We start from the raw sequence: 13,606 nt of genomic DNA on the forward strand, positions 1-13,606 counted from the left end.
TAATGGAATGATATTATTATAATTATTAAAGGTAGACTCAGCGATATGACGTAGATGCAGAAAGTAAACAGCATAGTGGGTCAATTTCCACAATAACTAAGAGTGTTGAAGCACAAGACTCAACTTCTCCTCTTTTCTCCACGGTTTTGGTCCCGTGGCGACCACACCGTAACATGCGCTGTGTGAGACTGTGTGAGAGCAAAGTTTTCTATCTCGCTCATCTCAATATCTGTGGTGCTGCTTGTGGCAAAGTCAATTCAACTGAGTATACTTTTTAAAATTGTATTAAATATTTTTGGGGGGTATTTACCACCTTTTTCTCCCCAATTTCAATCTTGTCTCATCGCTGCAACTCTCCAACATGCTCGGGAAGCGAAGGTCAAGTCATGCATCCTCTGAAACATGACCTGCCAAACACCCGCCCGCTTAACCTGGACCAGCCGCACCAATGTGTCGGTGGAAACACTGTTCACCTGACGACCGAGGTCAGCTTGCAGGCACCCGGACCGCCACAAGGAGTCGCTAAAGCACGATGAGCCAAGTAAAGCCAAATCCTTCCCTAACGGCTGGGCGCCGTCCTATGGGACTCCCAATCACGGCCGGTTGTGATACAGCCCGAGATCGAACCCAGGTATGTAGTGACGCCTCTAGCACTGTGATGCAGACCACTGCGCCACTCGGGAGGCCTGAGTCTACCTTTAAAAGAGATGAGAGAACAGCTCTGCATCCACTACCTCATGCTCTAACCCAGGTACTGGGTACTGGCATAGGTATACTTTACACATCATATTAACTAAACAAAATAAAACACTTACTGTATCTGCGTAAGCTGTGCTGGTCATTAAGACATCACAAAGACTACAATTCTCTTACCAAGGCAGAATCGCCATAGTATTACAACCACCACACTCACATCTAGGTCACCCCAAACCTGAATGCTATGCTGGAGAGAACCAATAAAGCATGGAGAACATTATACAGCTTCCCCCTCTCCAGTCTTCTTGTCCTTAATAGGTTTAGCAGTCAGAAAGCCAAGGCATGGTTCTGCAGGGCTAACTCTACTGCAGCGAAGCAGAGACAGGTAGGGCAGGATCTCTGAGCAACACAGCACAGCTTCATTACTCTGAGTGAGTTGACAGAGCTCTTGGCATGTTGAAGCCTCTCTGCTGACCTGGAACACGAAACCAAGGAAAATGCTCAGAAGCAGAGTAAAGTAGACATTTTCACATTTCCATTGCAATTGCTACGTTGTGCCCTAATGAACACAACCCTGGACTGGTTCAAAGAAGGTGTGGACAATCTTAAAGCCTGTGGCATAGTTCACCTGGCGGATATGGGAATATGGTTTCAGCTCTGATAATCAACCCTCCACTGCTGGAGTGGGCCATATTCTGAAACTACATGGGAATAACTTTGGAATAGCACTTGGAACATTGGAGCATGTGCATATGAATGGGCATTGCTTTTAGAAAATATAAAAAAATGGGGACAAGTCTGTCATTGAGCTGCATTCAACCACATCCACCAACTCAAAAAGCAGCTTACTTCGATCACACCTTTAATCACAATCACACCTTGTATCTATTGGTATATTTTTTATTCTAAAATTACACTAAACCTGGACCTAAACCTAACAACTTCTAAACCTAAACCCTTGACCTTTTTATGCATTTGACTCAATACAGAGGAACAGTGTCCCTCTCAGTGAGAGCTGGCTGAAAATGGCTGCTGCCCTGCTTTAAACCTTCTGGCTGGAGAGGAGGATAAATCTACTCTCTGGGAGGTGGAGGAAGGAAAGATGTTAAGGGAGAGAGGAGGAATAAGAGGTCAAAGCTTCTGTGTTCACAGAGAGAACCGAATCACAGGATGCTAAAAACCTTGACGGAAATGAGTCTAGGCTTATCTTTGTCCCCCTTCCCTGTCACCTGACTAACGTGTGTGTCCCTCTGTTGTTCACCCTTCCCTGAAAACCCAAGCAGCTCTTTCCAAACAAACGAGCGGGGCAGCCATCAGAAACAAACACTGATGCGTCCCTGTGAAATGTCACAGCCGGAGGAAGAGCAACAAAGAGAACCCCTGGCAGGACTTTCCTTCTGCTGCGTGTGTGGAGAAGGCATGTGTGTGTGCTTGTGACAGTGTCACAGTGTTTGTATGTGTGTGTATGTGTGTGTGTGCGTGCCTGAGTGCATGCGTGCATGTTTGCGTGTGTGCATGCATATGCATGGTAAGGGGGTGTAACTAATTGTTCTCTGTTATCTCTTTTGGCGGGAGTCTTCCTTAGAACATCAACTAACAAACGTTGTCCTCTCGCTGTTGGCCGGATGACAGAGTGTTAGGGGTCAGAGGGTCAGAGGGAAAGGAGAGCAGATCAAGAGATGTTCATGGGAATTTTAAAGACAGGAAGAATAATTCTGGATCAGGTTACTTCTCATATTTACAGTCCACAGTCCACTAGTATGCTTTCATATTTAATTATTTGATTGCTTGCTGATTAGCTTGAATAAACAGGACGGACCACTGAAGCGTTACAGAATCCTAGTCATTTGCCCATATTCACAAAGTGTTTCAGAGTTGGAGTTCTGATCTAGGATCAGGTTCCCACCTGTCCATATAATCTTATTCATTAGGATCTAAAAGGTCAAAGATCCTAGATCAGATCCTACTCTATGGGATGACTTTATGTCAATATAGGCCCTGGTGTCCAGACAGGCAGTGTCTGTTCCATCTGTGAGAAGCTCAAACTGCACATACCCTCATTAGAATCCAGCTTGCAGACTGGAGGACAGAGGATCGAGGCAGGGTTGAGTTTAAAACAATATATATTTTACCTTTATTTAACTAGGCAAGTCAGTTAAGAACAAATTCTTATTTACAACGACGGCCTACCCAGGGAGTTAGCCCCCCAGCGCCCGGGGCAGCAGCCATCAAAGGACCCATTTTCTCCCATAGCGCACTTCTGCCACCTCTAATTACCCAGCAACCCCCATTGAGCGGCCACTGCCGATCGCAGCCACAGGAAACCCTCATTTATGTTTTTCAAAGTGAAAACACAAGGTCTGCACTGTGTCCATTAGGACTTTACCATTTTTTCTCCTTTAAGGATATAGGTCAGTCTCTAGGGCTGGACTCACTAATCTACACACAGCCTCACAGCTCGGCTGTAAAAAGGATACATCGCAAAGGGGTGGCTAGTGGTTACAGGGTGGACACTGAAGTTTAAAAAACGTTGACCTTTACAATGTTGATGTGTTTAGTCGAAAAGGATTCTGTGTTTTTCTCTGGCCTCTCATTCACTCTTTCTCACTCTCTCTCTCTCATTCTCTCCCTCTCTGTCTCTCACTCATATTTTTACCATTCTCTCACTCCGCTTCCCTCACAAAACCCCCCAAAACCATGGCAAAGTGTCCACAACATGTTCTCTTTCTCTGACTCCATGATGACTCACTCACCATACTGGCAGCGTGTTCCTTGGAAGCCTACAGGACAATGACAGATCTGGTCACCTCTCTCAGCACACCTGCCCCCATTGAAGCAGGTAGTAGCAGCACACACCCCTGTATAACACAACGCACATCGGTCACTCCAGTAACACCTGCAAATGCTCATACACATCATGGCACGACAACACATCAACAATGAATTTAATATGTACAATAGCGCTAAATTTGTCCATAGATACATGTCTTAATACAAAAGTAATATTCAGTGTTTGACTTTGAACTCACGGTGCAAACAGCCCCTCTCCTTGCCCCTCTGTGTCCACCCAGGGCAGCACCTGGTCACCCTGTGCACATCCATACTGTACACCTGCCTGTAGGCTGTGTAGTAGCCTGTTCTGCAGAAAGGAAATGACATATAGGTGTAGGATCTTAATTTGATCAACCTGTTGCAGGAGAAGTTTCCTTCAATGCAGGAAATGTTAATCTTGTAGTGTATTTGATGTTTTAAAAGGCTTCTGAAGTTTGTCATTCCACTTTGACATTTCAGACTTGATTTTCCCTCAAGCCCTACAAAAATGTGCATTCATTATAATCCACACAACAATTCACATTTCCTGTTGCTGCAGGATTATTTCCTTGCTGTAGCAAACTGGCTCAAATGAAGATCCTACATCTGTATGAGCCCAGTTATGATAGGAGAGACTGAGTACAACTATCCAACAACATCAACAACAACAACAACAACAGGGTATTGGAGAAGATGTGCCACTCACCTCCTTTCGTAGCCAACACACCAGCGGTGGCCGGTGCAGCCTTGCTTCCAGACCTTGACCATCCGAGTGAAGGTCTGGACACAGGGCTGGCGTGCACCCAGCATGGACAACTCCTGCTCCGCACACACGTTAGGCCTGCAGAGACACAGAGAGGACGGTTCAGTCTGTAACACTTTACATTAAGTAGCTTGTATACCTGTGTAGTAACACTATAATTACTCTGGATACTAGGGCTACATTGTTATATACCATGTTGTTATCATCAATTGAATCATTGATTTACAATGGCATAAAAATGGAGATGAGCGGTTTAGATATCCTTCAAGTTATTAGCGATGGGTACACAGGACAGGAGAGGGTCAGGGTTGAGGTCAATGAGAGAGAGAGTTTTTACTCTCCTCCCTCTGACACCAGAGTTGCTGACCCTTATCATCAACCACCCAGCAGCTCCAGACCCTCCAGCGTCTTGACAGGTGCCCAGCGTGTTCACCCCAGATGAGGTGTGTGTGTGTGTGTGTGTCTCCCAGGGAGCACGCCGACACAGGGGAAACACTGAAACAATCCAAGAGGAAGCAGGTGCACACATTCCAACAGACACAGTGACATACATTACCTAGATGTGCTATCGTATGTCTATTCACAGCACCAGATAGACCTGGGAATTTAGCAATTGGATTGAATTCAGCAATAATTGGCCATTGTTAGGAGTATCTCATTCTAGATGGCTTGTGAGTTACCTGCTGTGGGTTAAATCATGTAAAGTAAAACCATTCTATCTGCATCTGTGGTCTAGGTTTTGGTCTGTTCTCCTTTAGAATTCCCTAGACTCGTGTTCTCAAATACTCTGCTAGACTTGGACAGTGTTCCAGATACCCAATAAACAACCAATAAAACTCCCCAGGCAATACCAGTTTATTATCTCGTCAGAGAAAATATGTCAGAATGTGTGCGCTTGTTTGTGTGCGTGCCGTGACTTTGTGCATGTCTTCCTATCCGCCAATGAAAATGCCAAGGTATTCAGCAGCTGAATATCTACATACCATCCATCATAAATATATCAAGATGTTGTCAGAACAGGGATATATAACACACTTGTGTCCAAATGTGTATTTCTGCATCTGCACACACCATCTGGGTTCAATAGACAGCAGGCTAGGTGAAATAGCTACGGGAAGTTTTAGGCTCTTATAGTCGTGAAAATATCCTCATTCTTTTCGCGAAGTCTCTCGAGAAATGCACATTCCTTTACATCCTCAGCATAATATCATGCTTGCCGGGTAAAGTAATATGGTTTATTTTACGTGGGGTCCACAAAGGGCGACGCCTAGAGGACAAATGCATCCAGATTACTGTTGTGCAGTCAAAAAAGACAAGAGTACACCGTACAGATATAACGTTCGTATCAAACAGTAGAAAACAGTGACAACAAAGCCTAATAACCATGATAAGAGGCTGTGGTTGATCCCTTTAACCAAAAGCATGTTGAAACATGCTGCAATAACACATTTCCATTGAAGAGCCGCGAAATCCAAATGGACTATTTATTCCTTTGGTTATTTACAGACTCAAATGTTCATGTGTCTCAGAGACAGACACGTGAAGACTGTAGTGTGCTCATGTATTAGATGATTCAACATACAATATTCGAGCAACTCTAAATTCACTCACATGCCAGGTTGTAACTCCAGAGATGATGCGATGCGCGCGGTGTCCAGTGCTATCATGCACCACATTAAAACGTTCAAGAACATGACTCATTCACACAAGGAAGACTACAAATTAATGAGTGATGTGGTGAAGGTAAATATCTCCTATAGTCCCGTCAAATAATGATGTGCATCGAAACAGGACTACAATGCTTCCAAATTGTCCCGTGTCTAGAGAGTTTGAGAGAGTTTGAGAGGGTCTTCTTGTCCTTTGCTTGCATCCATCCCCCTTCGTCGTACGAGCTCTATTCACACGAGTTCCGGAGTACCACCCACGAGCACTAAGAGGGTCGCTATCATCACCAATGAGATCGATCTTTACTCAGCTCTCCGCCACTAAGAGCTTTTCAACTGTGTATTTTGATCTATGAAAAGTGCAGACTATTGAACTTGAACTTCATACACTAAATAGATTCGGATTGGTTTGATTATTGATCCATTTACGACATTTATTTACGAGATCAAAAATATTTACCAACCCTAAGACTTTTTGACACCTTCCCGCTTTATTAGTTTTTTCTCTAGAGCCTGTAGGCCTATTTGATAGTGTTTTGTTAGAGTTCATTGATGTTTCAATTAAAAAGCGTTGATTTGGAAACAGCGACCTCCATCGTTGTTGTCGTTGAATCGTGCATTTATAAATTGCAGTGTGTTATAGGAGAATACCCTACAGCGCAACTTTGCGGTTCTCTCAGATTAATTAACAGATGTTTTTTTAAATGTAGGCTCACAGTGCTGAGTGCAAAGTGGTTCATGAAGGGCTTTATGTGTGTGGTTTTTCTCTCCATCCTACTCTTCCTCTTCTCAAACTTCTCCCTCTCGCTCCACTTTTTTTTTCTCTTTCGATCATCTCCTTCCATCACTTCAACTCCACCTGTCACTTTCTGCGTCTCCTCCTTTGTCTTCTCTTTCGATCATCTCCTTCCATCACTTCAACTCCACCTGTCACTTTCTGCGTCTCCTCCTTTGTCTTCTCTTTCGATCTTCTCCTTCCATCACTTCAACTCCACCTGTCACTTTCTGCGTCTCCTCCTTTGTCTTCTCTTTGACATCTACTTTTATTTTGTCAATCTCATTCACTTAATTGTTTAATAATCTCTCCTGTTCTTGTAATATTCTACCTTCTCTTATTCACATCCACTTTCAACCTTTCCATTATCTTATTCTTCCTCTCCAACTTCTCTTTCTTCTTTTCCAACTCCCAACTTTCCAACTTTCTCCAATATGTCTAGCTTCTTGCTCTTTTTCTCCAGTTTCTCTTTCTGCTTTTCCAGCCCCTTGTCTTTCATCACTACCTACTCCCTCACCACCCATCTCTGCATTGCCACCTTCTCCTTCCTCTCTACCCCTCCTTCTTCTTCTTCATTTCCTCCTTTTCACTCTCCACTCCTTGCCTTCTCCAACACATCCTCTTTTATTTCCACCTTCTCTCCCTACTTATGGATCTTCTCCAGCAGTTTGTAGAGCATTTTCACAGTGTCTTCTATAATCTCTGCATCCATACTCTCTTTAACTCTCTCTCTATCTCCCTCTCAATCTCTGCACATGGTCCAACCCTCAAATAATTGTGATAAAACTGCTGAATGAGTAGGCTAAATCATTTGTATCCGTTAGTAATACATCAGGCAACATTTTAGGGAAATCTATTCATTCTTATGATCAAACAATAAAAACGTTTGCTTAAATATGTTTTGACCCATGGTTAATAAGTACCCACCACGTGAGTGCAGAAATCCAGTGGTGTAAAGTACTTACGTAAAAATACATTAAAGTATTATTTAAGTAGTTTTTATGGTATCTACTTTTCTATTTATATTTTTGACTAGTTACTTTTACTTCACTACATTCCTAAAAAAAAAAAAAGTACTTTTTACTCCTTACATTTTCCCTGACACATTTTGGATGCTTAGCAGGACTAGAAAATAGTCAAATGTACGCACAACAGAACATCCATTGTCATCCCCACTGCCTCTGATCTGGCTGACTCACTAAACACAAATGCTTCGTTTGTCAATTATGTGTGAGTGTTAGAGTATGGCCCTGGCTATATTTAAATTTAAAAACGCAAGAAAATGGTGCCGTCTGGATTGATTAATATACGGAATTTGAAATGATTTATACTTTTACTTTTGATACTCGAGAAATTACATTTGCTTTTGATACTTAAATAAAAACCAAATACTTTTAGACTCTTACCCAAGTAGTATTTTACTGGATCACTTTTACTTTTACTTGAGTCATTTTCTATTAAGGTATCTTTACTTTTACTCAAATATGACAATTTGGTACTTTTTCCACCACTGTAGAAATCATTATCACAGATATTATAACAGGTATTTTACAGTATGGAAAACATGTGACGTGACCAACTTCCTGTTTGGGTCCACCATCCATGACATTCATTCAGGGCGGTAGTGTACGTTGTTGTCCCTTTCAGCCTCCTGGAATCAACATCTAAAGATGCTACATCATCTGTAATGCACCCTTGAATCTTCAGCTAGACCATATCCGTTTTTGCACGTATATTTAATACCTGGGAGAAGAACAAACCAAAGGGTAAGGCCAGCTAGCTACTACTATCAGCCAGCTTGCTTGTCAGCTAGAAATGGTGTTTCGAAAAGCTAGCATGCTAGTGACGTGTTAGCTAACTGTCTGTCATACAGACATTTCAAAGTATCTGGTCAGGCCGCAGTCAGTAGTTAGCTTGCTACTCGTTGAATAATGTTTGGAATTGCATTTATGGGGCTATATTTCGGTAAACATTACAAACCGTAAGCGCACCAACAGAAATAGCTAGCTAACTTAGATAGCTTGCTAGCCAGCTCGAGACATAGCGAGCTATTATTTTTGTTGATATTCCAGCCATCCAATGTCTACTTTGGTTTCATTGGTGAAAATACTAATACCAAACTTACAGTAGTAAGTGGTCCTCATCTGGAGAGTGGAAATGCATTCAAGCCGTTGATTCGGATGCTCCTTTTATTCTTATCACACGATGGCGACACGAGAATTCGTTCTATTTTAATTCATAAAGAAGACCATCACCATCAAGGTTTCCTGGGGTATAGTTAAAAATAACCTTATATGTGGCTACATGGATACCCATTTATGTTAGGACCTCTTCTTTTAACAGATAAAGTAAAACTTGCTTGCCATTGTATTATTGTTGTCAAAGGGAATCCCAAACTATATTGTGTAACCAGTTAGTTGGGTCAGCTGATATTGAAAGTGAAAATATTTTTTCTTCATATATTTCCAGCCAAATGAACGGAGCAGCATTCCCCTCTCCTACTGCAGAGATGGCGGAGATTAACCGCATCCACTACGAGCTGGAGTACACAGAGGGCATCAGCCAACGCATGAGGATTCCAGAGATGCTCAAAATGGGCCCCTACGGTCATGACAACCCAGAGGCAGGCTCACGTGACCTGCAGAACGTCATGATGCAGGTCCCAGAGAGGATCGTAATGTCCGGTAGCTATTACGTTGGTCCTCCATAGGGTCTTTGTAGTGTTGATACTCCTGGGCCATGTTCATTAGGCTCAAAACAGGATCAATTGATTTCAAATGGATGGGGTTCTCAGTGACTCTAGTTTCGTTTTCCATTGTAAACAATTTTAGTCTTACTGAACAAAACCCTGTATTGGCCCTTATGTGACACCCTGCCTGACTGCTTTTCTCAGGAGATAGTGAGGACTCCCAGTTCCCGAGACCCAGAGACCTGGACCTGATCCAGTCCACCCCGCTAGAGAGCCTGTCCCTGAAGACCCCTCCTCGGGTCCTCACCCTCAATGAGCGGCCGCTGGACTTCATGGAAATGGAGCGCAGTGCAGCCCCAGCCCAGCCCAGTGAGGAGGTAAGATAGTGGGGGAGGGAGAGTCTATAAATGGACAGAGATCGTACTGATGGGGTGATGCAATGGACCAGGCATGTGTGAACAAGCGGTATCAAACCCTGGTCATCCAATCAGCTCAAGACTGTGCTAGCCCTCTGAGCTAAAGCCTAGACATTAGTTCTGTGAGCTTACACAAATGTTCAGATCTCTGGCAAAGCCATTTGTCTTGTGAGCATAGTTCATAGAACCACTTCCTCTACACTGACAATGGGGAGTTTATTTGAAAGTGACGGCAAAGTCAGTATTTTACGGGAAGAGGATATCAGTATTTATGTGTTCTCCACTCCTAATAGGTGCGTTCGCAAGGGCGGTTGCGGCGGGAACGTTCAGCCAGCGAGAACACCACTGTCCGTCGCAATAGCCAGATTGCCAGAAACGATTCAACGTAAGTAGCCTATCAACTGTGGTCCACACCCCAGTAGTGCAATCCACAATCCACCACCACACCCCTCTCCTCTTCCGCAAGCCTGTTCTTCTTCCTTCCATCTGTCTAGTGGTTTTCCCTGTCTGCTGGCCTGTTTGTCTATCTCTCACTCTGTTCATTTGTTGTGATAATGATTTGGCTGTAGTTGGGTGTCTGTTTCTAGCCGGTGGTGTTGCCCACTCTGTAGCCTGTTTGGTTGGTAGTTGTATCTGGGTCTGCACCCTGTGCTGTTGCAGTTCTGTGTCAGTGTGAGATTAGTGCAGGTCCCTCCTGTCCTGAGTATGGTACTAAAACTTACTCTTAATTCTCTTCACTATTAACCTATGAATCTCCCTGTACCAGGGAGAGGCACCTTACAGTAAACATGGCATAGAACCATTTCATTTTTTAAAAGCTTATTTAACTATACAAAGTCCTTGGGGGTCCTATTTTGTTCAGAGCATCTTTGTGGGAGATGACTCATTGGGACCTTAATTAGGACCTTTCCATGCTTTTGTGTCCGTATCTCCCTTCCTGGTAGAGGGTTAAGTATAGTTCAGTGGTGCACTAGTATGATCTGTTTGACATCACCCCATCAGTACCATCTCTGTCACTCTTTGGTGGCTATTATCTCTGCACAGTGAGTAAAGTGTGGATGGTCTTTCTCCCCTCCCTCTCCTTCACTCTCTCTCCCCCTCTCTCTCTCTGCTCTGTTTTCTCTGGCTTGGCCACTCATGTTGGTGGGGGCAGTGTGACCCCGTCCCTCTCAGCCCCTCTCCGTGCCTGCCCCCCTCTTGCCATGGCCGAGGACGAACAGAACCTGTACAGCGCTAGCGGCGTTCTCTCTTTCATCCAGTCCACCACGCGCCGGGCCTACCAGCAGGTCTTGGAGGTTCTGGACGAGAACCACCGCAGGTGACCCCATGACCCCTCCTCTTAAGGTCATCTCTAGGCTGACCTCTCCCACTCTGCTCACCGTGCAGAGATTAACCCCTCAATTCAATACAATACAATTGTTTTAATCCTCTCTGAGGCAATGAAGTCCCTGCTGTTGTCTCTTTCGCATGGACAGGGTCATCAAATCAGTTCTCGGCTGTTGGACAATTGAACAAAAATTATAATCGTATAATTTGGACATTTGCTCAATGAACAAAATGATTTGTCTTGACCGTATTTGAATCATTTCTTTTGGGGCAATGGGTAGGGATCACCTGGTGATTTGTAACACGCAGTAACACTAATAATATGTCATGATGTATATTTATTTATCATTGCAAATCAAGATTGACTTTGTCTGATGTGCTGTTATTGAGCTGTGGCCTCACTCAGTGCTTGACTGAATTGGTTGAGAGGAGAGTAGTGTGTGGAGCGAAGTCATATTTTCATTGAAAACAGTAGAGTTTTAAGTTAGTGCTGTTCTTGCTCGATCCATGTGCTGTAAGGCCATTATCAAGCAATGTCAACAGCCAACCTATATAGTGATGTGTATTGTCTACTCTCTGAGGAGAAGTGTATTGGAGATGAATATATTGGTAGTCTGTTTTACACTGAATGATCAAAGTCATGAGACATTGGAACTACGAATTTCAAGAGTGAGTGTGAGAGACTTTGGGATTGCATGTGTGAGACACTGTTTGGTATGCTGCTCTATCTCTATTGCTTCCTCTCTCCCTTCCCTGTTTCTGCCTTCTTCAGCAAGCCATCACTGCGAGGGGGGTCTGCCTTGACCTCTAACCCTCTGCATGAATCCAGGTAACTCCACCTGGCACGTAGACTTCACCCCTCTCTTTCTCCCTCTCCGTTCTTTTTCCTCCTCTCTCTTTCCTTTCATCATATAGGCCATAGTTATTGTCAGAAGAGGATGAGTGTTGCTGTCAATAATAGTTGAGAAGATAATTGGGCAATGAATAATGCATGTCTATTGAACTGTTGTCAATGTATTGTACATTTATTTATAATAGAAATACATGGACAATAATTGTTTGACAATCTGTCTTTTACATCATTATTGATCAACGATCGGAAAGATCATCATGCCTGATCCATGATAGAAATGGTTAACCAGGATGTGTTTGGTCTATTTCTCTTCACCCAAGGTTTGCCCTGGCCACTCTAGACACTACTCTGGATGTCTCCATGGCTCCTGATGACATGGCTGTCGTAGATGCAGCAACACTTCGACGGCAGGTCTGCTCCTAATACATTTAGACTGTACTGTACTTCTATGGAAGGTATATCATTAAGCCCACATGTTTTATTTTGGCTATATTGATTGGTGGTGTTGATGTGATTTTCATTGGTGTGCCTATAGATCATCAAGCTGAACCGGAGGCTCCAGCTCATAGAAGAGGAGAACAAGGAGAGGGCCAAGCGTGAGATGATCATGTACTCCGTCACCGTAGCCTTCTGGCTTATCAACAGCTGGGTTTGGTTCCGCCGCTAGAACCCTTTCCTCGGATCCACTGTCAGAGAGTGGAGAACAAAGCCTCTCCTCTTCTATGTGTCAAATGTTAGCAAAATGTACTCTCTGCACTTAGTCCCATCGCTGGATGGCCTTGTTATTGGGTAATGGGATGTTTGTTTTCATTTAATTTTATTGTAACCATGTACATGTACAATGCTATATAATTGTTTTTGTTTTTTTGGCTTAAGAAGCAACGCTTGACTTGGCTGTAAATATTTCTTAATGTTACTCAGTTGTAATCATTGCCCCCGAGGCATTTCCAACAGATAAGAGGTCTAAAGAAAAGGAAAAAATAAGCCACAGTGGAGACAAATCAAAATGGGCTACATATGTTAAATATTTATTTGGGACTGGAGTGATGTGAAAAGATGTAAAAATGTTGTCAAGTACTACTGTTAAATTGTAAGATAATACATCATGTTACATTTTCTCATGGGTTTAATTGATGTATAATACTGAAAGGAAACAGTCACACTATTGCTATTACACCATTTTGATTCATTATGTATGGCCCATATCCACCAAGCCATAGACATGATATGCTATTTCTCATATTTTATCTTCAGTTCCTACCTTTTTTTTTACCAAGAACTCGCTGGCTGGAGCACAATGTTTCCAAATTGGTTGTAGTTTTTAGTCATAATGTGCCAGCATATTATGCTGAGATTCATACAATTTTATTTGAATAAATGACAAAATAGTAAATTCTGATGTTTGAGTTTAGATATATTAGTTGTTACTGGTATTAAATTAGCAGTGTTGGAAGCTACTATGAAAATATAGTTTACGGAGCTACCAATTACTTCACACAAGTTAAGATACGCTAAAGCTACCATTGAGAAAAATATGGCATCATTAACTAAAGTTACTTAGTTAGTTCACAACCTCCAAACTACTTCATGAACAATTATCACGTCTAAATGTC

The 13,606-nt window shown here is 42.9% G+C and overlaps 2 protein-coding genes across 7 annotated transcripts in view; one reads left to right on the forward strand and one right to left on the reverse strand.

Annotated features, from left to right (window-relative positions):
* Window positions 1–6,166, reverse strand: part of LOC115136897 (multiple epidermal growth factor-like domains protein 6) — a 92,337-nt gene extending 86,171 nt beyond the window's left edge. For all 3 annotated transcript variants that reach the window (XM_029672790.2, XM_029672789.2, XM_029672788.2), the window contains exons 1-4: window positions 5,882–6,166; window positions 4,214–4,348; window positions 3,726–3,835; window positions 3,450–3,554 (exon numbers count right to left, since the gene is read on the reverse strand). In XM_029672790.2, coding sequence (XP_029528650.2) covers window positions 3,450–3,554; window positions 3,726–3,835; window positions 4,214–4,348; window positions 5,882–5,964 — 433 coding nt within the window. In that variant the 5' untranslated portion in view covers window positions 5,965–6,166. The remainder of the gene's footprint in view (window positions 1–3,449; window positions 3,555–3,725; window positions 3,836–4,213; window positions 4,349–5,881) is intronic.
* Window positions 6,167–8,278: 2,112 nt separating this feature from the next.
* LOC115136899 (mitochondrial fission factor homolog B) lies at window positions 8,279–13,386 on the forward strand. Of its 4 annotated transcripts, XM_029672792.2 has the most exons (8): window positions 8,279–8,475; window positions 9,179–9,393; window positions 9,603–9,775; window positions 10,108–10,199; window positions 10,968–11,132; window positions 11,913–11,969; window positions 12,314–12,404; window positions 12,529–13,386. In XM_029672792.2, exons 2-8 carry the CDS (start codon window positions 9,183–9,185, stop codon window positions 12,658–12,660), a joined length of 921 nt encoding a protein of 306 aa, XP_029528652.1. In that variant the 5' UTR covers window positions 8,279–8,475; window positions 9,179–9,182; the 3' UTR covers window positions 12,661–13,386. The 4 variants fall into 4 exon arrangements, with proteins under 4 accessions (XP_029528652.1, XP_029528653.1, XP_029528654.1 ...); XM_029672793.2 differs by lacking the exon at window positions 11,913–11,969 and having other exon boundaries at window positions 8,280–8,475; XM_029672794.2 differs by lacking the exon at window positions 10,968–11,132 and having other exon boundaries at window positions 8,281–8,475.
* The last annotated feature ends 220 nt before the right edge of the window (window positions 13,387–13,606 follow it).

Source organism: Oncorhynchus nerka, linkage group LG11, assembly GCF_034236695.1.
Source record: "Oncorhynchus nerka isolate Pitt River linkage group LG11, Oner_Uvic_2.0, whole genome shotgun sequence".
Lineage (NCBI taxonomy): Eukaryota > Metazoa > Chordata > Actinopteri > Salmoniformes > Salmonidae > Oncorhynchus > Oncorhynchus nerka.

Excerpts from the sequence above, each read along its gene's own strand:
- LOC115136899 (XM_029672792.2), top strand. The coding sequence starts at position 9,183 with ATGAACGGAGCAGCATTCCCCTCTCCTACTGCAGAGATGGCGGAGATT. Across the intron at positions 9,394-9,602 it reads AGAGAGGATCGTAATGTCCG|GAGATAGTGAGGACTCCCAG; the intron begins GTAGCTATTACG and ends TGCTTTTCTCAG. Across the intron at positions 9,776-10,107 it reads CAGCCCAGCCCAGTGAGGAG|GTGCGTTCGCAAGGGCGGTT; the intron begins GTAAGATAGTGG and ends CACTCCTAATAG.